The following is a 25,492-nucleotide window of genomic DNA, read 5'->3' as shown; positions in this document are numbered from 1 at the left end:
TACAACCTATATCAGACTGCTTACCTTATTTGAGGAGGGAGGGAAGGGATAGAATTTGGAACTCAAAACTTAAAAAAAAAAACAAAAAACAAAAACCACAATGAATGGTGATAAGTGATTTGTTATTTAGCTGTTAATAAGTAACTTGTCTGAACCAATTTCTCATTTCATAAATGGGGTTATGTAAGTGTCTCTAAAAAAGCAAATTTTTTTAGCCAAGTAAATAGACAGTCTATACTCTAAAATATAAACAAATAAATTACAGTATTAGCAATACCTGAAAAGGACACAGCAGGAAATTTTTCTGTGTTGGGCAATTTTTGCCATTCATAGTATAAAGGAAGTGAACCTTCTCCTGATTCACATCTTATTTTAAAATCACTGCCAATCTCTGATGATCCATCAATGTAACATCTTGTTCCTGAAGGCTTAACTGAAAAAGAAATTGAATCATTTAATTAATTTGTTTTATTTAATACTCTCCTTTTACCCAAGAGTATATATACACACACATACGTATAATTTATATTTTTTGAAGTAAAAAATACATTAAAAATTTCAGGATGTATCTATATCTACATAGTTATTTATTACTTATTCCAAAAAGTCTTCCTTAGCTTAATTCCATTTCTGCTATTCAGTGAAAGAAGAATAGAGCAGGAAATACTTAGACCAGTGTCATTTAAGACTCTGGTTTCCTATAAAGTTTCTCCCAAAGCTCCATGATGGTAATGAAGGCAAATAGAAGACAAGCACAGTAACAATTTTAGCTCCTCAAGTTGACTTGAAAGCTGCTTCCCCTCCACCCCCCAAAAAGCATAAGTATGTCCTTTCATATTTTATTACTCTAAAATTCAACATCCATTCCATTGATTAGAGGAGAATTTTAGGTGTCCTGGGATATCCATCATAATGCTTAAAAAAAAATCCATAAAGTTGACTTCTCTGCCTCTTATAAAACAATGTTGTCTCCTTCCTCAGTTATCTTAAAAGAGTAATCATTAAAAACAGGGCTGTGGGTGACATAGTACGGACACCCTCCCCCACCTCATTCCCAGTTCTGCTTCTTTCTTGCCATAACAATGCCATAAGACCGCCATCTGCTTCTTACCTGGGATCATCTCTAGGCTCCTGCAGCCCCTGCCTCCAAATGCTGAGTTCATGAACACAGGATTTGGATATTTGCCTGTATTTGTATTCCCAGTGCCCATCACATAGTAAAGTGCTTAAAAAATACTTATGATGTGATGGAAAATGCTATCCACATCCAGAAAAAGAACTATGGAGTCTAAATGCAGATTGAAGCATACTATTTTTTTGTTTGTTTGTTTTTTCTTTTTTGTGGTTTTCCCCTTTTGTTCTGATTCTTCTTTCACAACATGACTAATGTGGAAATATGTTTAATATGATTGTACATATATAGCCTATGTCAGACTGCATGTCATCTTGGGGAGAGGAGGGAGAAAATTTAGAACTCAAAATCTTATAAAACTGAATGCTGAAAACTAAAAATTAATTAATCAAAGAAAAGATAAAATACTTACAATGACTTTTTTTTTAGACATGAATACCTCAAATCCTATCCAAGCCTATTCTAGGAGCTAATCTTTCTAAGTAAATGAAAAATCAGTTTCCAGATACATAAAAGAATAAGGGTAAAAGTCAATTAATGTCAAAGTAAACAATGACAATAGACATGCAATATTGTCAGAAAGCTTCCCCAAAACAAAGTATTACAAGAAAGTAATGTTCATGAAATTCTACATTAGAACCTTCTGCTAATGCACATCTTATTCATGCTTACTCACATTTCACTCTTCTAATACCCATCAATGTTAAATTTTGTCCCTGAAGATTTAGTAAAAAAAAAGCAGAGGGCTTCTACATTTTCAGGTTAATTAGGACTTGTTCCAACATCACCACAAAATGATAAAATGTTGTAGAAGTACATTTCTAATTTTGCATCTCAAGTTCTATAATCTCTCAGAGACTATCTAGAATAGACCTGTATCTACTAGGAAACTGAGGCCCACCTAGAATAGCGAATTTTCCCCAAGGTCTCACAGCTAGTTGGAGGGAGACTGGATTAGAACCATAGTCTTCTATTGGTCTCTGCCCTTTCCATCATACCATATTATTATTTTTTATTTTTTGGTGAGGTAATTGGGGTTAAGTGACTTGCCTATGGTCACACAGCTAGAGTCAAGTGTTTGAGGCTGGATTTGAACTCAGGTCCTCCTGACTCCTGGGCTGGTGCTCTATTCACTGCGCCACCTAGCTGCCCCTCTATCATATTACACGTGATAGAGGACTCTGGAGGAGTCCTTCCATTCTTCACTGTGGAAGCTCATCTTTGTTGTTGTTCGATTTTATCCAACTTTTCATGACCTCAGACTCTTCTATCCTTTACTGTCTCCTGACATCTGTTCAGGTTCATGTTCATTGTTTCCATGATGCTATCTAACTACCTCACTCTCTGCCATCCCCTTTTCCTTTTGCCTTCAATGTTTCCCAGTATCAGGGGCTTTTCCAGTGGGTCCTGTCTTCTCATTATGTGACAAAAGTATTTAAGTTTAAGTATCTGAAACTTCCAATGAGTAGTCTGAATTAATTTAAGTACTTTCTTTTTTTTTTTTTTTTTTTGCTGAGGTGATCAGGGTTAAGTGACTTGCCCAAGGTCACACAGCTCGTAAGTGTTAAGTGTATGAGGCTGGATTTGAACTCAGGTCCTCCTGATTCCAAGGCCAGAGCTCTATTCACTGCGCCACCTACCCGATTTCTTTAAGTACTAAGCGATTTGATTTCCTTGCTGTCCAAGAGACACTCAAAAGTCTTCTCCAGTACCACAATTTGAAAGCATCAATTCTGCAATGCTCAGCTTTCTTTATAGTCCAATTCTCACAGCCATATGTTGCTACTGGAAAAACATAGCTTTGACTATAGAGACTTTTGTTAGCAAAGTGATGTCTGTTTTTCAGTATACTGTCCAGATTTGCCATAGCTTTCCTTTCAAGTAGCAAGCATCTTTTAATTTCATGACTGCAGTTACTCTCTATAGTGTCTTTGATCCCAAGAATATAAAATCTGACATTACTTCCATTTCTTCTTCCTCTTTTTGCCGGGAAGTGATGGAACCAATTGCCAAGGACTTAAGGTTTTTTGATGTTAAGCTTTGAGCCAGCTTATATACTCTTCTCTTTCACCCCCATCAAGAGGCTTTTCATGCTTCCTCACTTTCTGCCAGAACGGTATTGTCTGCATATCTGAGATTGTTGGTATTTTCCCCGGCAACCTCAAATTTGGCTTTTGATTTGTCCAGCCCAGCATTTCACATTATGTATTCTGCACATAAGTTAAATAAGGTGACAACATACAACCTCCTTTCCCAATCTTAAATCAATCAGCTGTCCCATGTTCAGTTCTGTTACTTTCTGACCCACAGACAGGTTCCTCAAGAGACAAATAAGATGATCTGGTACTCTCATCTCTGCGAGAACTTGCCACATTTGTTGTGTTCCACACAGTCAAAAGCTTCAGTGTGGTCAATGAAGCAGAAGTAGATGAGTGGATGTTTTTAGTGGAGCTCCCTGGCTTTCTCCACAATGAAGAGAACGTTGGCAATTTGGTTTCTTATTCTTCCGCCTTTTCTAAAACCAGCCTGCTCTTCTGGTAATTCTCATATTGCTTAAGCCTAAGCTTGCTGGCCTGTGAAATGAGTGCCATCTTATTCCTTATTGCATGTAAAGATCAAGTAAAAGTTTATTTTTAATAAACTTCTATAAATGAAATACATTTAAGGCAAAAATCACTCATTTTTAAGATACCTTATGCACTCCATAAATCAGAAGTCTTTACAATCCTCCCTATTTCCCTAAACAAAACCTCAAGTTTTCAATCATTTTAATTTCAGCATTCTGGAAGTAGGGACTTACACGTTCTGACTGTCACACAAAAAGCATGGAAGCTTTAAAATGATTAAAATTACTATTAAAACTAGAGAGATTTTGACTGAAATCCCATGACAGCATCTATCGCTACTTTAAAAGATCTTAAAAAAAACTTACCAAGCACAGAAAGCTGCATCTTTTTGTTTGCAACACCAGGAAGTTTTTTTACTTTGCACTGATACGTGCCCACATCTGATAATTGTAAATTTGTTATATTTATTGATGCATCACCTAATTTGGGATCACTGCTTGTAAAATAAACTCGTCCTTTTAGATCTTCAGAATATATATCATAAATGTTGCCTCCAGAATATAAAATTATCTAAAATGAAAGGGGAAAATAACAACTGTTTCATTAAGTTGGCCAATATACCAGTTTTACAGTAAAAAAAAGCACATATACCAGTAAAAAACAAAAACAGAAACAAAAAACTGCAGTAGCATGGAAAAGCTACTATTGCCTTTTCTGGAATATGCTAAAATGGGAACATCAAATTAAAAATGAATTAAAATCAATAAAAGTTATACGATTAAAATGTATAAATATAAAAATGATGGAATTATTTAGATCATAGGAAGGCAGACTTAGAGTTAGAAGAGACATTAGAATTCAACTGCTCTAAACTTTATTTTAAAAGTCAGGGAACTGAAGGCCAGGCTGGTAAAATGACTTACCTGAAGTCACTCAACTAGGAAGGAAGAGGGCAAAGACTCAAATGAGTTTACAAATCCAGTGCTCTTTCTGCTATAATTCAAATGGTACATGGGGAAATCTACTTTTTCTTCAACAAATAAACAAGAACCCCAACCATCCCTTTTCAGGGTTTGTATTCAGTTTAATTCAATAAACATTTATTAAGTGCCTGCTATGTTCTAGACACTGTGCTAAGCACTGGAGATTAAAAAAGAGGCAAAAGACAATTCCTGCCCTCAAGGAGACTAAAATCTAATGAGGGAGACAACATGTAAACAAATATATACAAAGCAAACTATATACAGGATATAAAGGAACTAATTAACAAAGGGAAGGCACTGGAATTAAGAGGGGTTGGGGAAGGTTTCCTGTAGCAGGTGGGATTTTACTCGGGGATTTAAAGGAAGCCTGAAACAAGGAGAAGCTTTCATGCAGGGACAGCCAGAGATAATGCCCAGAACCAACAGATGGGGAGTGCCTTGTTCAGGGGTGGGGAACCTACAGCCTCGAGTCCATACGTAGCCCTCTAGGTCCTCAAGTGCAGCCCTTTGGCTGAATCCAAACTTCACAGAACAAATCCCCTTAATAAAAGGATTTGTTCTGTAAAACTTGGACTCAGTCAAAAGGCCACAACCAAGGACCTAAAAGGCCACAAGTTCCCCACCCCTAGTTTATTCTTAGAAGAGCCAGGAAGCCAACTGTCACTGGATCAAAGAGTAATGGGGAGTGAGATATAAGAAGACTGGAAAGCTAAGAGGGTGCCAGGTAATAAAGGACTTTGAATGCAAAATAGAGCATTTTGTATGGTGGCAATAGGAAGCCACTGCAGTCTGAGTAGAGGGGTAACATGATCAGACCTGTGTTTTAGGAAAATCACTTTAGATGGAGAATGGTTTGGAGTGGGGAGAAGCACAACAGTGCGCTATTTGCAGTAATCCAGGACGATGGTGATGAGGGCAGTGGCGGTGTTCAAGAAAAGAAGGGGGCATTTAAAAAGATGTTACAAAGGTGAAATCAATAGGCCTTGACAAAATATTGGAAGTGGGAAGTGAGATACAGAGTACTCAAGGATGACTCCTACCTTGCAATCTGAGGGAGATGAGGATGGTGTTGACCTCTACAGTAAGTAATAGGGAAAGCAGGATGGAGGAAGGGTTTGGGGGAAAGACAATGAGTTCTATTTGGACTTTGTGAATTTAACATGTCCACTGGCTTCTCCAGTTCAAGATATCTAAAAGGCAGTTGGAGATTGGAGACTGTAGGTGGGCAGAGAGACTGGGGCAAGAAAGGTAGATTGAGAATCATCAGCATAAAGATGGTTATTAAACCAAGTGAAATTACTAGTACAGAGGGGAGAAAAAAAGAAACAGGATAAAACCTTGTGGGACACCTTCAGTTAGAGGGCGTGATTTTGAGAAAGAACCAACAAAGGAGGAGTGGTCAGATAGGTAGGAAGGAACACAAGAAAGAGTAGCATTCAGAAAACCCAGAGAGAAGAGAGTTTTCAACAGTGTCGAAGGCTGGAGACAGGCCAAGAAGAATGAGGACTGAGAAAAGGTAACTGGATTTTGCAACTAAGACATTAGGAGAGAGCAGTTTCAATTTGTATTACTGTATCAAAGAAGCAAGGGAAGTTCCAAAAGTCTTAGTGCAGTTTTAGAATCTAATGGCTATTCAAAGGAGCTCAATTTAATCATAACCATTTAATCAATATCAAAAATTTAAATAATTCAGGCTTCCTCCCAAAAAATTTAATAATGAAAAAATGTCATTCCAGTTTCATGGCCATACAGGAGGGATACAGTAATAAATTAACAATCAAGAACTTTTTTCTACTTTCCTCACTTTTTTTTTTTGTGAGGCAATCAGGGTTAAGTGACTTGCCCAGGGTCACACAGCTAGTGTTATGTGCCTGAGGCCGAATTTGAACTCAGGTCCTCCTGAATCCAGGGCCAGTGCTCTATCCACTGCATGGGTCACACAGCTATTAAGTACTTTTTTCATTATTATTTAAAATTTTGATATGATAGCTCATAACCTCTTGTTAGACAAATTCTAAATATCAGCTAGTGAAAATCAGTTTGACTAGTATCCCCCCAGACCCCCATATTTTAGCCTTTCGCTGGAATGGTACTGCTAGGCTTAAATTCTCTATTTCCATATTCTTCATTCTTTTTTCTCTGTATCTCATCCCTCCCTCCTTATCCGGTAATTTAGAAAATACCTTGACTTTACCTGTCACATAGATAACAGGGTAGTCTCCCATTGGTATCACACTGGTTTTGTCTCAAATTATATATAAGATCAAGGCTTGAGGATCTCTGGCTTTTCAATTGGAATGTGGCCAATACCTCCCCCAATGTGGTGTCCACTGAGGACATGTAGGCTACCCGAGACCGTCCCTGCTAGCAGCCGTCTGCCTTTGTCCCTTGTGAGTAGCAATAAAGTTTATGAAAGCAATCTCCGTGTAGGATACTTCTTCACCTGGACTCTCTTGTACTACACTAAACTACACTGGCTTTTTCAAGGATTCTAAAATACAGAAAGCAAAGCAACTTGAGAAAATACCAAACTGGGAATTAGCTGTGTAAATTTAGTGAATCATTTCACTACTCATATTCCTACCATATTTTATTTTTTTTTACAGGAATGCATTGGAGGCTTAATAAGAATATCTCTAGAGGCAGCTAGAGTGCTGGACCTGGAGTCAGGAAGATCTGAGTTCAAATAGGCTTGACTTTTTATTAGCTGTGTGACCCAGGCAAGTGGCTTAATTTCTATTTGCCTCAGTTTCTTGATCTGTAAAATGGGGATATTAATAGCACCTACCTCCCAGGCTTGTTGGGAGGATTAAATGAAGCACTTAGCACAGTAAGCACGTAGTGAGTGCTATATAAATGTTAGTTATTAGTTATTATTGTTGCAGCCTCCCTCTTTGGTAACACATTCCCATGTTACCTTCTGTATCTTATATTTTTGCTACAAATATCCAACTTGTAAGTTTTCCATCAAATTTTATACACTGAATTTGCACATGGTGCTCAACGAACAGGCTATTTTACAAGTCAATTAAAATTTTAAACACAAATACACTAAATGGTGGTTAAGTTCCTAGGATAATTCATAAATGGCTATAATTTAATGAGCTACTAGACAGTAGGTCATTTCTAAGTTTTTGTTACTGAAAGCAACAGTGGCCCAGTAGAAAGAGGGTTAGTCTTGGAATCACTTAATCTCTCAGTGCCTCAGGCAGCTGCCTAATCTGAATTTTAGATGAGTTGCCAAACTTATCAGTGGAAGGATTTTCCATGCTAAGAGTTTATTACTATGATTAAATCACGGATGGGTGCCCCCAAATTATGATATGCTGTATGTACAGTAGCTATTAAGAAACATTTCTGTTGATACATATTTATTAATACTCACCTCTTGGTCAGCCTTTTGGTTATCAGCTGGTGATTTAATCCACTCAATGTGTAGTGGTTCTTGGTCTTCTGGGGCAATTGTAAATTTACAAGGCAAATGAACTGTTTCCCCCTTGGCTTTTTCAAACATCCCTTCAGTAGTGGTTATAGTCATACTTCTGGCCATGTCTAAAAAATAAAATTTTGTGTACAGATTAAGCATCTATTAATTGTGTACTTTGTTAAAATACTTGGTACATTATAGAAAAGTATTCAATCTTTAATAGAAAATAAAAAAACCACCTTAAACTGTCAGAATTTTACTGAAACAATATTGAATGATAATCTTAATGGCCTACATGCATGTATTCTACACAATCAAGTTTAAACTTTCTGGATTGCTATCCAAGTGGGATGACAATAATCCTATCAAAAAAGTCCTATCAAATTAAATCACAGACTATTACAGTAATTTGGTCCTAAGAACAGTTTTACAGATTAATGGTCTGATTTTAAACTAATTTTGACATCCTTTTCAGCTCAAGGCTTTACAATATTTAAGTACATGTGGTATACTTAAATAAAATATTACTAAGCAATAGATTTTGCTGACTCCATAATTCACAGAAGAAAAATGTGTCAAAATATACATTTTTTTTAAAAGGTACTCTTCATAAGAATACTATCTCTATATGTGTAAATTCAGATAATGATGAAGATATCTTCCGCAATTTTCCATTGTTTTCCCTTTGAAAATTCATAGGTAATATTTGCTTCATTTTAAAAGTTTTTTAATTGTGAAGCTGGTACTCTAGAATGCACAATGGAGAGTCGAGGGAGTTCTGGAATGGGATACAGAGAAGTAGGTTAAGGGGATGAGAATGAGGACGTGTACAGCTGAGGCTGGGGAAGATGTTTCTGATCAATCAGGTGTTCAGTATCACGGGGATAGGGAGTGTAAAAAAGGATGGTAGTATGCTAGCCACTGGGAATGAGTCCAGGTTCAGTAACAGTGAGGTTTGCTACAGGTAATTATAAGGTTCAAGGCTGAGGATATGAGTCAGCACATCCCTCAGTTACCTGACCTGTCCTGTTGTTAATTGAGGGCAAGCCTAGCCTCATTGCCCAGGTGAGAAACCTAGCAAGTACAGGAGCCAGGAAGTGGTTTGATCAAATACTTATTTTCTAGAATGCAGTCATCTTTAATACACACACACACAGAGCAAGTAAGAAAAATAGGCAAAAGATTTTACTATACTGTAAGTATTAACTCTATGGCACTTTGTCTATCTCAGGTCTAAAGATTATTCGGAGTTTGTTTTATAAGGAGAATATATTCAAGTTTAGACTTTTAACTGGATGTAAAATATCTAAAAAGTCTTGTACCTTCATTGAGGAGTACTTTTTCCCTTCTATTATCTTGCCACTTAGCATCAGGAACGAGTAATCATTATGTTCCAGGTAAGAAATGGTTCCAAACTCTTTTCTGAACCTTTGTTTCCTTCTTGATACTTGCAGGTCAAGTCTGGTTTTACTCCAAGCCCCTCCAGTGTACAGTGGAGGGATTTAAAGAACAATTGATAGAGTTGTGTTGCCATCATTCAAGGAAAAAAACTAAACCTCGGTATCTCCAAAGACAGAGTAAAAGGTGGTACTGAAGAGACCAGGATAGTTGAAAACATCTGGAGTCAAGAAGCAACATGCAGTCAGCACAGAATTACCCCCTCCACATGTGATTCTTAGCCATATTCACTTTTCCCTCTGAGGGGGTATTTATGGGAAAATGAACTCCAAGTTTATGGGGGCCGGTCTGTTATTATTTTTATTACTATAGTATTTCATTACATGTTTTTTCTTTGAACTAAGGGTCCTTTTGGATGACTAAACAAAGTAGGAGTCTGAGCTATAGGGTGGAGAGGGTTGTGTCTCACAAGTACCTGGGATAGCTTTCTGAAGTCCAAGGACGGGCATGGGTGGGGAGATGGTATGCAGGTATGGACTTGAGGAAAGGGAGACTGATTAAACCCAGGAATAATTTCTCATCACACAAATAAATTTATTCACCATACACATGGCGTAGCCATACTGATGATAGTAATTTCTCTCTTGTTTTTGAGACTGCTCCCCACTGTGGGCACTATGACACCAACTAGAGGTAGCAACATTAAGGATTAATTAATGATAGGTGAAAACTGAAAGCAATGCTCACTTTGTGGTGAGCAATGTGGTAATATGAATGCCCAGATAGAGATCAGTCTGCGAAGGGAAAAGTCTGAGAAGGTAATTGAGTGTTGAAGTGAGGACAGGAGAGGTAGGTGTCTGCTAATTCAGGGTGTGATTATATCTGTTTAGCAAACCTGTCAAGTGCCGGGAACATATTAAGTGCCCAATATTTCCTCACACCTTTACTAGAATTTTCTAATAGACGTGTTACACAAATACTGTGTAATTTACCTTGTTCCTCTATTTACTGAAAACAAAAAAAAAATAGATTTTCTTATTTAGGAAAGAACCTAGAGACTTGGAAATATTACAGGGTGAGGATAATATCTTACTTATCTTCCACTAGAGTTTATATGTGATTCTATTATACATATCTGTATTTGACAATGTCCCTGTAGAACAGTCACCAAGTGTTGCTAGGATACAGAATAACATGTTGCTAGGATACGGACTTGTTCTGTATATTACTGGAGCTAATATTCTGCTCTAGAGACAAAATAGAAAACTACATAGAAGTTTTTAACATTTCAGTCTTAGAACTATTTTTATCATAAGTAATTTAAGCCATTACTATACTTTAATTTTGCATTTCTTACAATGAATAAAATAATTGGAGAAATGTATCTGCTTTGTCTGCAAATAGCTTCAACATATTTGCCATTTTTCAAAATAAGCAACAACAAAAAAAGAAATGAACAATATGACATTAGCTTGGAAGTGTTCAGCATTTTAATCAGTCACTTCAGCTTCAGATCAGAAATAATGAACAAGCACTATTAGTCTTGAGATAAAAGAAAAAAAGGAAAAAGATCCTATATGTACAAAAAGTATTTGTAACAGCTATTATTGCCATTCAGTGGCTGAACAAATTATGGTGTGTATGTATATATATATATATAACACTTTAAAAAATAAAAGGACAGTTTTGAGAAACCTGGGAGCACTTATATTAACTGCTGCAGAGTGAAGGAGCAGAAAAAGGAGAACGATTTATACAGTAACAGTATTGTGAAGAAAAATAACTTTGAAAGATTTTAAGAACTCTGACTCCAGAAGGCTGATGATTAAAGATGCTACCCACCTCCTGACAGTAGAGTAAAAGACTTATGTCTGGAATCAGACATACATTTGAAAGTATGAAAAATATATGAATTTGTTTTTCTTGATTATATTCATTTGTTACAAATACTGTTTTTCTTTTTTCTTTGCACCCACAAAAAATAAGATAAGTGACACATTTTATAACATGTATGAAAGAGAACAAAGATAAATTCAGGAAGAAAACGGAAAAACAAGACAACTTTGGTGGCTAGGTGGCACAGGGGAGAGCACCAGCCCTGCAGTCAGGAGGTCCTGAGTTCAAATCTGGTCTCCGACCAGACATTTGATACTGACTAGCTATGTGACCCTGGGCAAGTCACTTAACCCCAATTGCTTTGCCAAAAAACAAAAACAAACAAACAAAAAAAACAAACTGCATACTAGAAAGTAACATGTTGAATTACATTACTTTTTTGAAAGCGCAAGCTGTATTGCAACAGATTCCTGGTTCTACATAACCCTATTTTTTCTGCTCTGCTTTGAATATGAAAGTGTTCTCATTTTTATAGGGATCATTAAATTCTGAATTTAAAGAAAAAATTTTTTAAAAACAGATTATGTACAATGAAGTCAGAAACTAAAAGTAGGTTCTGCTATTTATTTACTTTGATGGCTGCAACTTTTTGTCCATAAAGTGCTTTGTTTTCACATAAAAAAATTCAAGATCTTCTCTTGACTGTCATCTCTGACATTTGCCACTTGAGATTGCCCTCTCTTCTTATCGTGCATTTCCTCGATGACCACTTTTATTCCTGTTCTTTGAAGTTCTCCATTGGTTATATTTTGCAACCTGTTTGTGCTTCTCCACCACCATTTATGTGACAGTCACCTTTAAATTTCTGGAGACTGCTGCCATATAACAACACTAGCAGAATGTCCCAGGTATATACACACTAATGGACAAATACTATAGATTTTCCATCCAAACACATGTTGATATGGGGAAGAGTTTTATGTCCCACCTTTTTTTGTTGTCAGAGGGTCACTGAATGGGGTTATTGTTATATCTTTCAAAGGATTTTGAATGATTTTGATGCACATGTTCTTGGAAAAAATGTGAATCAAATGCTCTTTCACAGTCAAGAAATGAAAAACACAAAGGACTCATATACTCTACATCTTTCAACATCAATGCAAAAAAGGTGACTGCCTGTTTCCCAATGTAGAGTTGTTAATTTTTACCTCAGTCACAACTTTTTTCAACACCTCTGGTATCTTTCTGTCTGAGATACCTTACACATAAATTTTTCTTAAATATAAAGGAAAAAAAATGAACCTGTAAATTGCAAAACTCCAAGAGGGAGAAGGGGAGAAACAGAGACAAAAGAGAGAAAGAGACAGAGAGAGACAGAAAAACATGCAGGCATAGACAGAAAGAACCAGAAATGGATATGATGTAAAAACATCACATATAACATAACACTAACATAACACACTTTTCTTTTTTAAAAAACAAACAGTTATCAAATTGCTGATGTTTGTCTTATCATTAAGGAGACCCAGGATAAAAGGAGCATATATTTTGGTTAGGTCTTGAATGAAAATTTGTGTGGGACATTGATAAATGGTAGAAAGATTTTTCCATTATGTTCTTAAGTAAAATTGTGGCTAGGTGGGGACTGCATCAAAGTGTGATATAAAACTGTGGAGGTGAGATCACAGAATCACACAACTTCAGCGCTGGAATGGGCCTGAGGGGTTATGTTGTCCAGCTGGTACTTCACTGAAAATCTCTTCTATAACATACCAAGTGGCCATATTTTCATTTTTTTGATAGCTCTAAATATTAGTAAGTTTTATTTTACATCAGACTTAAATGTACCTCTTTGTAAATTGTAACCCATTAAGAAGTGATAAGAATACTCACTCTTCCACATGAAAACCTTCAAAAACCAAAGTCATGTTAGCTCACATTCTCCCTCAACCTCTAGTCCCAAATTTTATCTTCTCTTCTCCAGACTAAACATAACCAATTCCTTTGGATGACTCATATATAGCAGTCTCAAGGTTTTTCATCATTCTGGCAGCCCTCCTCCGGATGATGTGGGAGTTTTCAATGTCGTTCCTTAACGTGGCACCCAAAACTAAACATAATATTCTTGACGTGGTCTGACCAGAACAGACAAAATATAGTGTGACTATCACCTCCCCAGTCATCTCACATCAAATTGTTGACTCATACCAAGCTTTAAGTCCACTAAAACTCCCAAGAGATCTTTTTCAAAACAACTGCTACCTGCCCATACCCCTACTCCCGCCCCCACCATTTAGTATTTATCCTGCTATTTCAAACCCCCAAGTATAAGGCTACAATTATCCCTATTTAACTTATTCTTATTAGATTTGGCCCAATGATAATCACAGAATTTTTTAATTGAAAGGGACCTAAGCAGCCATCTAATCCAATCCATGCACAAAAAGGAAGTCTGACTATAACATACCTGAAAAGTAAACACCTCCCTTCTGCTGGAAGGTCTCTAGTAAACAGAAACCCACTACTTTCAAGCTACATGGATAGCGGTTAGAAAGTTGTTTCCTGACAACAAGCTGGAATCTGCCACTCATTCTGCTGTATGGATCCAGAGTAAGACCAAGCTCTTTCTTCCCATGATAGTTATCCTGTCCCCCAGGAGCCTTCACCAGACTAAACATCCCCAGTACCTTCAATGAGTGAACCAACTGATCATTTATAAGTACTACATGAGGGTCCCTGCCCCTGAGGGCTTCCCATCTTATGGGACAAGACAACATGTGTGTGAATATATGTATGTATACACAGAATAAATATAAGGTAATTTTGAGGGGAAAGGCACTTGCAGCTGGGGGGTCTCCAGAGGATGTCAAAAAATGCTTACTATAACTTGTCTGAACATTTTTGTTTGTTGTCTCCCTCATTAGACTGGGAGTTACTGGAGGTCAAGGACTGTCTTTTGCTTCTTTTTGTACCCCTGGTACTTAGAACAGATTCTAGTATATAGGAGGTACTTAATAAATGTTGAAACAAGGGGAAAGAAAAGAGCAAGTCTCAACCCAGTTGGAAGAGTGAGGTCCACTTATTCCATTTCCCACCAGCTACACTGCTTTTGGATTTCTTCAGAACTGTCCATCATGCCTTCCCTTCCTCAGGTAACTCATCATTGGGAAATCTAATCCCGCTGCAAGACTCCTCACATATCATCAGTACCTCTGCTCTTCTGACTAGCCTCTGTGATGTAGCAGGTCATGGCCCTCAGGATTTCTATTTAGAGAGAGAGTTCAGCATAGTTTTTCTCCCCATTTCCCACAAGCTATACTGATTTTGGACTTCTCTGGAACTATCCAACATCCCCCCATCTTTTCCCTCCTCTTCTACACCTCTAACTCAGCCTTCTCAGCTTCTTTTTGTGCATTTGTCTTCTTCCACTAAATTGATGACAGGGGCTGTCATTTTTTATTATGTTTTATTATTTTTATTTATTATTATTTTATTATATTTTTATTTGAAATTTATCCCCAATACTAAGCACTGGCACAGGCATTGATTGATTGGTTGGTCATTCCCTTAATCTTGACTCAACATCCTGACTCAGGAAATTTAAGAGTTTCTATGGCAATCAGCACCCAAAAAGGGGTTATAGCTAAAGCAGTCTTTAAAAGAAATATTACATTGCTAAAAACATACATTAGCAAAATCAAGAGAATTGGTGAACTAAATATACATTTTTAAAAATTAGAAAATAAACAAATCAAAATGAGCATAAAAGAGGAAATCTTGAGAATATGGAATAGATAAATTGGAAACCAAATTACAGAAACCAAAATACGGAACTAAAAAACAAAACTATTAGCTGGCTCCTTGAAAAAACTAACAAAATTGATAAACATTTAATCAAACTGATTAGGAATATTCTTTCAAACATTTAATGAATAATAAATAACCATACTACATAAATTATTTTCAAAAATTGAGGAAGCATTTTATCAAACTCTTTTAGACAAATATAATCCTAATAGCAAAGTCGATACTGGAGTCATCTTGTCAAAGCAAGACACACCCATAAATAGGGAGGTTAAATATAGACCAGCTGCCAATAACCCAGGTGTTCCCCCTAGCATGAGCCAAAAACCAATACCAAACCTTGACCTATACCCCAGGTCCAAACTCCTGGCTCCTTGCCCCCACCACCGGCTCCTCTTTAACCCAGATAAGAACTCCATTAAAACACACCCCACTTCATTTGTGTTGAGCACCTAACTCCATCCAGGACTCCAGAACACTGTTTCCTTCATTTTGTGAGCATATCTTTGCTTTCACTTTCTCTCTGTCCAAAATTATCTTGCACTGTCCCCCTACAAGTCAGACTGCAGATCTCAGCACCCTCATCTACATCACAATTTTCTGACTTAGGGAATACAGAATGAAAGGGACATAAAACAGGAACTTCATGCCTTAATGGAGGACAACTCCTTTCCTTCCTCCAATAGCAGGGCTGTAACTAGGAGCCTTACCCTGGACCTCATGTACCTCGGATGTTTTCCCCTGACAACATAAGTTATCAGCTAAGGGAGACTGCCAACTTACTCTTTACTGGAATGTAGTATTTCAAAACTTTACCATTCAATATAAAGACACAGTGATGCAAGGATAGTTCAAAATCAGAAAATAATCAACATGTAATATTAAAAGCAAAAACAAAAACAAAACAAAACCCCTCAACCCACATTATTTTCTCAACAGATGCAGAAAGTCTGATAAAGTACATCATTTATTTATGCCAAAAATCCTTACAAAGTATAGGTATAGATTTTTATCCTAAAAAGTATCTATCCAAAATCAAAAAAGAATCAAATGCAATGGGAATACTCTAGAATCTTTGCCCAAAAAAAGGAGAATCATAAAACAAGATGTCTACTCTCCTTGTTATTATCTGAAATATCTTGAAACAGCAAAGGATGAGAAAGAAATTAAAGGCATAAAGACAGGCAAAGGAGACAAAACGGTCCTTATTTGATGATAGCTTTCTTAGAAAATCCGAGGGAATCAGCAAAGATAGTAATTGAGATAATAGGTTGGGCAAAGTTGCAGGTTACAAAATAAACCTATAAAAATCAAGAGCATATCTTTTTTCTTTAACCCACTCCAATCCAAATATTTGTTAAAAGTTATCATGTGACAGGCCTTACAGAGGTACCTGTGGCACCTGTGTCTATGGCAATAGTTAGTGGGTATCTGAGAAGCGGGATTCCAACAAAAGTCTTTATTGACTCTAAATCTAATACTTTTTCTATGTCGGGTTGATAGAAATATAAAAGGAGGAAAAGGCAAGTTTTTACAGACGATTTTCTATAGTGGTTCACACTGTCATAGACATAGTTGACTAAGATAAGGATGTGTAAACAAGGCAAGAGCCCATTGCCATTGTATTTTTTTAATCGCAAAAAATAAAATTAACATTTGCTCTGGTAGACCAAAACTTAATTTCAAATCCTCTCCAACTAGACTCCTCTGAAGATCATAAAGTAGGATACATTTTCAGAATTATCCTGAAACATCTCGACTCAAGTCTGCCCACTCTGCTTGCATCTGCTGATCCACCTGGATCAAGAAACCTCCACCCCAGGGACACGGGTTTCTCTTCCTTTGGTCTCCCCTCATTATACTGTAAACTACTTGATGGCAGGGACTGCTCTTCTTTTTATCAGTTGTATTCCCAGTGCTTAGTACAGTGCTGGGCACTTAGTAGGTACTTAATAAGTGTTGATTGGATCAGATTGCCCAGGTACCTCATGCCATTCTACTGTTAGTAGTAAGGAGGGAGATCATCAGGTTAGTTGCTCCTTTCTTTTTCTTTTTTTTAAATTATTATGAACCGCTGCTGCTATTGTCTTCATACAGGTATTACTGTAGTGCCTTTCTTTGGGGCTGTGAATTCTGTTTGTTTGTTTGTTTTTGCTAGGCAACGGCGTTAAGTGATTTGCCCAGGGTCACACAGCTAGTAAGTGTCAAGTGTCTGAGGACCGGATTTGAACTCAGTTCCTCCTGACTCCAGTGCTGGTGCTCTTTCAACTGCACCACCTAGCTGCCCTAGTTTCTCCTTTCAATGGGTAAAAAGTAACAGGCAAAGACGGGTTGTACTTGTTCCTCTTCAGAAATGTCATTCATTTCAAATCCAGCCTCAGGCACTTGACACTTACTAGCTGTGTGACCTTGGGCAAGTCACTTAACTCCACTGCCTAGCCAAAAAAACCAAAAAACATAAAACAAAAAAACAAACAAACAAAACAACAAATAACCAGAAATGTCATTCATGTCTACAGGTATAAGAGATAATTCTCTCCCACTCACACAGTAGATACTTCTGGAGGTGTAAACAGCTTATGTCTGACCTGAGAAAAGATCTGGAAAAGTAAAAGTCCTTTTTCTCTCATCAAATAATTCATATAGATAGTGTCACTGCAGCAGTCAAGATCCTTAAGATTTCCTCATAAATTTGCTTGAATTAATGTATTAAGAATTGCTTAAGTTTGAGATGAAAGGTTCTGGTGTTTGTAGTGGCAGAGACTCATTCTTGTTCAGTATATCTCCTTAAGTCCTGCAACAGGTCCACATCTGGCATCTAAACCTTCTCTTCCAACACTGGGATCGTTTCCTTTAGGTCTTTTCCTGCGTCATGACAGAGCACGCTCTTCTTTTTCTTAATGTCTTGGATTTCTTGTGGGCCTGATGTTCCTATCTGGAATATCTCACTGTTTTCATTATCCAGTTCCATAAAATGGTATCGGGTCGTTTTCTTGATCATTCAGGAATTCACTTATTTTTTGAAAATTTTCTTCAAACATTCCTCAACACATTCATTTGTTCTGCCCACAACATAGCCCATGTCCAAGAAAGCTTTTCCTTAAGCATTAGCTTCTGAACAGCTTTTACATTTCAGATTCTCCTGAAGCTTTTTCCTTTAATCCTCAAAAGCTTCATCTAGGGGTAAGCCTCATGCTCCTGGTATACCAAGGAGGATATTCAGAACAGCTTTTGAGCCTGCTGGTGTTTGCAGAATTTGCCCATTCCTCAGGAATCTGCAAATGGTAGTGCTGATGCGGCTCCTCAGTAATAGCACGTTTCCTTTTTCTTTGAAGTCCCCCCCCACCCCCGGCTTTTCCTTGAAGTGGGTTTAAAAGCTCTTGAATGGGAGATATGCCTGCACTCAAGGCAGGAGAAAAGCATGGAAACTTCATTGAAACTTCTGAGACAAGATTGGCAAAAAACAGTGTTTGCAGTCAAAGGTCACTAGGCCTGTGAGAAGGCCTGGACAAATGATGCAGGCAAGCACAACCTAGAGATTTTGGATAATCTCTTTTGAAGTCATGAACCTCAGACAGTCTTCTAGAATGCTTCCCTTCAGTAACTTCGATCCAGTAAGAACCATTGCTCTAATCAGGAATCTCCTGATTATTTCTTTATGATAGCAACAAAATCCAAGAGACAATAGAAACAGGAATCCCATTCAAAGTAACAACAAAATGCTTAAGATATTTAGGATCAATCTATCTAACACACTCGATACTTGTAGAAATTCAATTACAAAACGTTCCTTAAAAAATAAAGAACTTAAATAGATGAAAAACTGTTCGGTTCTCATAGCTATGCTGTGCTTATATAACAAAAATGAAACTACTGTCAAAATTATTTTTACAGATTTAATGGCATACCAAAGTCCTAAAGGAATACTTTCTAGAACCAAATAAAAAACAAAATTCATTTAGAGAAACAAAAGATTTAGAATATTAAGGGAAATTTTTTTCTTTTTGGTGAGGGGATTGGGGTTGACTTGCCCAGAGTCACACAGCTAGTGAGTATTATGTGTCTGAGGCTGGATTTGGAGAAAATTATTAAAAAGTATATATGACAGAGGAACAGAATACTTCAAAGCCTCAAATTATGTTACAGAGTAGCAATCATCACAAGCACTTGGTATTAGTTAAAAAATAGAAAACCTGATCAATGAAACAGATTGGACTAGGGAAAATCAGAAATAATGGAACTCAATAACCTAGTGTTTGATAAACCCCTAAAATTCTTTAGGAAATAACTCACTATTTATTAAAAACTGCTGGGAGAAAAAAGGAAAGCAGTGTGGCAGAAATAAGGTCTAGGAAAAAATTATATTCTGTAATAAATTAATAATGTGTCTGCAACTGAATATTAAGATTGTAAATTCAGTCAAACAAGGGATAGTAAATCTTGAATATATGAAATCAAAAGCTTTTGCACAAAGCTAATGCATCTAGGAATAGAGTGAAAGTTAACAGAGAAAACATCTTTATATCAAATATTTCAGCTAAGGGCTTTGAAGCAGTTCCGGAAAGAATAACAAACTATTAACAACCATATGAAAGAACAGCCTATATCACTAATAAGAGAAATGCAAATCAAATCAGAAATTTGGCAAAGATGGGAATAGTCAATGTTGGAGGGGCTGTGGAAAGAGAGGAAAACTAAAGGAGGACTGTGAAATGGTACAGCCATTCAGGAAAGCAATTTGGGAATTATGCGAATCAAGTGATTAGCCCAATGATCAGGGGATTCCAGACAGGCATATTCTGTAAAGAGGTCACTGATGGCAAGGTTCCATATACATCAATTTATTTATAGCATGATTTCCTGTAGAAAAGAACTGGAAAATAGTAGCAGTCCATTGACTGGAGTGTGACTTAATAAACTGGCACAGTAGATAAAACGCCAGGACTGGAGGCAGGAAGACTCATCTTCCTGAGTTCAAATCTGCCCTGACACTAGCTGTGTGACTCTGGGCAAGTCACTTAACCCTGGTTGCCTCAGTTTCCTCATCTGTAAGATGAACTGGAGAAGGAAATGGCAACCCCTCCAGTATCCTTGCCAAGAAAACCCCAAATGGGGTCACAGAAGAGTTGGATATGATCAAAAAAATGACTGAATAACATATGCCAGGCATTGTATTGCATGCTGGGGATACAAATAAAAGAAAGATAGTCCATGCCCTTGAGGAGTTCACAATCTAAAGAGGGAGATGACAAATATGTACAAACAAGCTATATACAAGGTAAATAGGAAATAATTAAGAAGGAAGGCACTAGAATTAAGAGGGATTAGGTAAAGCTTCCTATAGAAGATGAGATTTTAGTTGGGCCTTAAAGCAAACTCCAAATGGGGTCACAAAGAATTGGACACGACGAAAACTTTATGCCCATCATTCTATTTCTGTTCCGAGTCTGGCTGGAGTTCTGTTCTGTTCTGTTCATTTTGAGCCAGCAAGAGTCTGAGATCTGTAATAGAGGGGTTGCAGATCTTCAAGTGAGAGTTGGTTTGCTGTTTATCCATATTCCACTACATCCTTTGTAAACCTCTGACTTTCTGATGTGTCAGGACTTTTCTCTGAATCCAGCTCACTAGATAGGAGTTCAGAAGGGGTGGAGAGAGGAATGTGTATCTGTCAGCCCATCAGCCCCTCCACCCTCACCCAAAGAGATATGCCAGTAAACTGATAGCCTTTCCTTGCATTTCCAGTAAGTCAGTGAATTGGAGTGCTCGGTTTTAAGTATGGAAATTACAGTCATTATTGTCTTAAGATTCTACCATGATAACAACTAAAGAAAAAGCTACCTAGATTTGAATCTGGATGCTTATGATCAATGTGAGTACTTAGTGGTGAAGATAGTAAAGTTTTTTTGTTGTGTCAATTTGACCATGAAGAAATTAGCCCTTAATTTAAGTCCCATCTGGCAGAAAACCTTTTATACTTGGGCCTGATCAATCTAGATGAAAAAAGTTTCCATCCTCAATCTTGCAGCACTTGTACGAGTGTAGAAAAATATTTAAGAGTGTGCTATATGTGCCCACTTTTGCTGCTATGACTTATAAACACTGATCAACTTAAGCAGAAATAAATTTTAGAGGAGGTAGCTAGGTGTCACTCAGTGGATAGACTGCTGGGCCTGAAGTCAGGAAGACCTCAGTTCAAATCTGGCTTCAGACACTTGCTAGTTACGTGACCCTAAACAAGTTCCTTACCCTCTGTTGCTTTAATCCACTGGAGAAAGAAATGGCAAAGGAAATGGTAAACCCCTCCAATACCCACGCCAAGAAAACTCCACGAACAGTATGGTCCACGAGGCCACAAAGAGTCGGAGAACACTGAATATTGAACAACAACAAATTGATTTTAGAATGAGTAAAATTTTTTACTGCAAGATAATTTCCCAAATATTTAGGTTTTTAAGCTGTTTTTATTCTGAATTTGGCTAAGCAGAGGATTAGGAAAACAGTCAAATTCAAGAAGGAAGGGTAAAAATGTCTCTGTTCTACTTTTCTGAAATATTATTGGATTTAGGAAAGAATAAGACCTGTTCCACAAGGAGAAAAAGGACTCAGGTTTACAAAATGCATAAACTATTTCATAAGTGTATGGGGTGTGGGTGGGTGTGTGTGGAGAGAGAAAGAGAGAAATTCATTTTGATTTTACCAATTAAACTGGGCAAGAGGGGTGAGAAGGATATCAGCACTCAGTATTTTGATAACTCTTTTCTGACCATTTACTATTACAGTTACAGGAATTATCAGTAGTTTCTCTAATTACTTTCTAAGTGATAGACATTTATTTCCTTCTTTGTTGCCCCAGGACATGGGAAGCATTCTTGTTTAGTTAGAATAGAACGATGAAGTCTGTTTTACTGTGTTAAAAGACTTGTTAAATAGAAAGCATAATACCATTTTATTAGTGTGCTTTGTGCAAGTGTTTACTATAAACAAATTATACTCCTCTCTCCACTTCCCCTCATTTGGCTGAAGCAATGATTTTTTTTTTTTGGTTGGTCTTTAAATTAACCCTTCCCTAGCATGACCAAGGAATACTTTATTGTATGTGTTGGGGGAAGGGGCAGAGGATCATCGCATTTTGTGTCTTAGCAATGTAGATAGTGTTATATTTCAAATGTTTGGAAGTTTTCTTGTAAGAATGTAAAACTGCATTATGCTTTGAAAGATTTTACATCCCTTGAATAACAGTAAGTATAATTTTGAAATCAGAAAGCATATATAGTCAGAGTAAGTCAACCTTAGAATGGTCTAATATTTGAAAATTCAATTCTTTTATTAAACAATGAGACAGGATAATTTAAAACCTTGACAAGGTAAAATCTGAGTATGGTATGAATTTAAAATCAAGTACAGAAAGAAAAAAGGATTCCATTGCTTTGAAAAGACAGTAGCAGTGTTAAGACTTGAGACATTAACTTCCTCAAATAATACCTATGTTTGGTGTCTTAAAACATGTTAGTAATATTTTATTCCCTGTTACCTAAAAAGTAATTTCTTTAATTAGCCTATGTCTATAAGACAGAACCAAAAGATAATCTTCAGGGTCCTCATGTAACCAAAACAGTCCTTTCCTTAAAATTCTTCTTGAATAAGATGTCTTTCCTATACATTTTTTGAACTTGTATTTTTCTCTCTCTTGCTCCATCCTCAAATTTGTTTCTGCCATACTAGCAGTCATGGTAGAACTGGATTCCAGAATTAAGATAAAATCCCAAATATATAATCATTAGATAATTTTATTATCTTGATCTAAAGAATGAACTATAATGTGAATATATGGCATGAACACAAGTAAAATTATGAACTTGATTGCTATCTTACCATGGCAATAAACTCAACAAACTAAATTATACTTTGTGATAAAGTAGAATCCATGAAATAAAAACCAAAAGACTTTTCATAGAAAGCTTAAGATAAGTCATGATTGTTTTTCAGAGTTTTACTTATTTAATAGCCTGCACTGACTTTTAGTGAGATTAAGTTCAGTTTGTGTCTAATGTTATTTTAAAACAAAGGTGAAAGACTGCAAACATTAAGATATTAAATAAACAATTAGTAAACAAAACCTCCCTCTGTTTGAATTTTATGATTGCTCTACTACTTTTCAAGAAAATACCATTTAGTTTAATTGTAAATTGCATGAGAGGAGAGGGGGAGAGAATCTCCAATCCTCCTGATCTGTATCTCACCACTGAATCCAGATGGCTCTGGAGGAGAAAGTGAGGCTGGTGACACTTACACAGCCCTCCCTCACTTAAATCCAATTCACTTGCAAGTCATGACATCTTCCTTATGTAATGGTCCTCTTTGAGAAAAAAGGACAAACAACAATAAATTACATGGAATAATGATGTGCAGAGTATATGACACTACTAGAGTAATATAGTACAGTAAATTACTATTATGTATTATTTTATTGTTCATTATTATTTATATTATTGTATAAATTATTTAATTATTAAAGTCAAAGAATCTGATAAAATGGAAATGAGACAAGATGTATGTAGTGGTTTGAAATAAAATATCATTGTGTCCTTAGTCACTCTGATATTTAAAACAAACATGCATCTCTAATGACCTAGGATCACAAGTAACCCCTTACTTGCTGGTGGTCATGAAGGGTATGTGTATAATAATTTTTGTTATTTATTATTGGTTCTTAAGTATTTGTTTTTGGGTTATTAAGTACTGATTGTTGAATATGGATTATTGGCTTGGGATTGTTATGGAATCAATGGATAATAACTGGATACTTATTTTGCCTTGTAGAAAATTATTCCCTCATCCAGTGGCATAAATTGTAAACTATCTGGTAAACTCCGGACCTGCCTATAAAAACATAAAGTTCAGATATTAAAAAAACACAAAGCAGTAGACCATCTTTATGTATGAAGTTTTCAAACTGTTGTACAGATTGATGTTGTGAAAAAGACTTTGATCTGCAGGGACTAAAATCAGCAAGCCACTGAGAAGAAAATCCACCTGGAAGCCTGTGAAAGAAATAGCAGTACCTTTCTGATGGTCTACCAACAGCATTATTGAACATTAGGAACTTCAAACTGGAATCCACTGATATTACTTTGAGGTTGACATTGAAATAGAAAGTTAGGGTGAAATCTGCAGGTAAACCTCTCCCTTACCCAAAGGACATTCCATCTTTCAGCTCCCAGCATTTTCTCTAGTTGTCCCCCATATCTAGAACCTCTCCCTCCTCCACTCAAGTTGGGAAAGAATCCAGAGACCACCTAGTCAAACCTTAATAAATAAGAATTCCCTCTATGATAAGTTCTGCTATGAGACTTGTTTTGAGAACATGAATTTGTTCCAAGGCGACTTAAGTATTAGGGAAAATTCTGAGCCTAAAAACAAAATCAGCAGAGGAAGGGTGGGGTACATTTCAGGCATAGTTCTGGAATAGCATGAACAAAATCACAAAGGCACGTTAGTTTACTTCAAGAATAGAGTAAAACAGGAGCAATGATGAGGCAGCATTAAAGGTAGAGTGGTCCCAGATTGTCTAGGGTTTTAAATATGAGGACAGGAAATCTGAATTATAATTCAGCAAATATTAAGAACATACTACAGTTAAAGCACTGTGCTAGGTACTGGATATGGTATGTTCAGAAATAAAATAAATAGAAGATAATAATTAGATAATTTGTGGAGAGAGAGGGAGGGGAGAGAAACATACACTAATAAATGGAAGGAATTAACCGTAATTTAAGAATTGCTTCAGTGCTGGGCTATGCCTAGGGCTTCCTCTTGTGACAGGGTTCTGGGACCACTTGGGATCCTATCCCTCAGTTGTCGGGCTCCCACCACGAGGTTCAGGGACTGTTCTGACTAGCCTTTGTCTAGGAACCTTTTCCAGAAGCTGGGCTGGGGCCACTGGTATTGTATCGGACCTCGCCTGGAATACCCTGAGACCACTCTCTGCAAGGTTAGGGCTGAGTTTGGGCTCTTTTGGGTGATCTCAGGCCTTGTTTCCCAGTGTTAGACCAGCTGGGAAAGTTCTCAGGCAGCCAGCCGTGGGGTTGGGAAAGGCTCAGACTGGGCAGGGAGTGCCATGAAAGACTGTGGTGAAAACCTCAAAAGTCCAACAAGCATTCCCTGAGGGCCAGGCTTGCCTGGTCTTAGGCACTGCAGAGCTGAGGGCAGGAGTGCTGGAACTGTACCAAAGACTCCAGCCAGTGCTGACTGAACTCTAACCCTCTGCACTTTGCCCAATACCTTCTCTGTCCCAGAATCTCTTCAGGACTTCAAGGGTACTTCTATAGATTCTTGGATTGGTTGC

At 37.0% G+C, this 25,492-nt stretch overlaps 1 protein-coding gene across 2 annotated transcripts in view; it reads right to left on the bottom strand.

The window, feature by feature from the left end:
- CXADR (CXADR, Ig-like cell adhesion molecule) overlaps positions 1–25,492 on the bottom strand; it is a 40,752-nt gene that overhangs the window by 9,790 nt on the left and 5,470 nt on the right. The window contains exons 1-4 of one of the 2 annotated variants that reach the window (XM_027843573.1): positions 9,432–9,450; positions 8,068–8,234; positions 4,065–4,269; positions 278–433 (exon numbers count right to left, since the gene is read on the bottom strand). In XM_027843573.1, the coding sequence (XP_027699374.1) occupies positions 278–433; positions 4,065–4,269; positions 8,068–8,232 (526 nt within the window). In that variant the 5' untranslated portion in view covers positions 8,233–8,234; positions 9,432–9,450. Of the gene's footprint in view, positions 1–277; positions 434–4,064; positions 4,270–8,067; positions 8,235–9,431; positions 9,451–25,492 lie in introns of those variants that run through there. The other variant, XM_027843572.1, reaches the window with a different exon arrangement.

This window comes from Vombatus ursinus, unplaced genomic scaffold, assembly GCF_900497805.2.
Source record: "Vombatus ursinus unplaced genomic scaffold, bare-nosed wombat genome assembly UNPS02014924.1, whole genome shotgun sequence".
NCBI classification, from domain to species: domain Eukaryota; kingdom Metazoa; phylum Chordata; class Mammalia; order Diprotodontia; family Vombatidae; genus Vombatus; species Vombatus ursinus.
The sequence above is the reverse complement of the archived record's forward strand: the minus strand, read 5'-3'. Positions and strand labels throughout refer to the sequence as shown.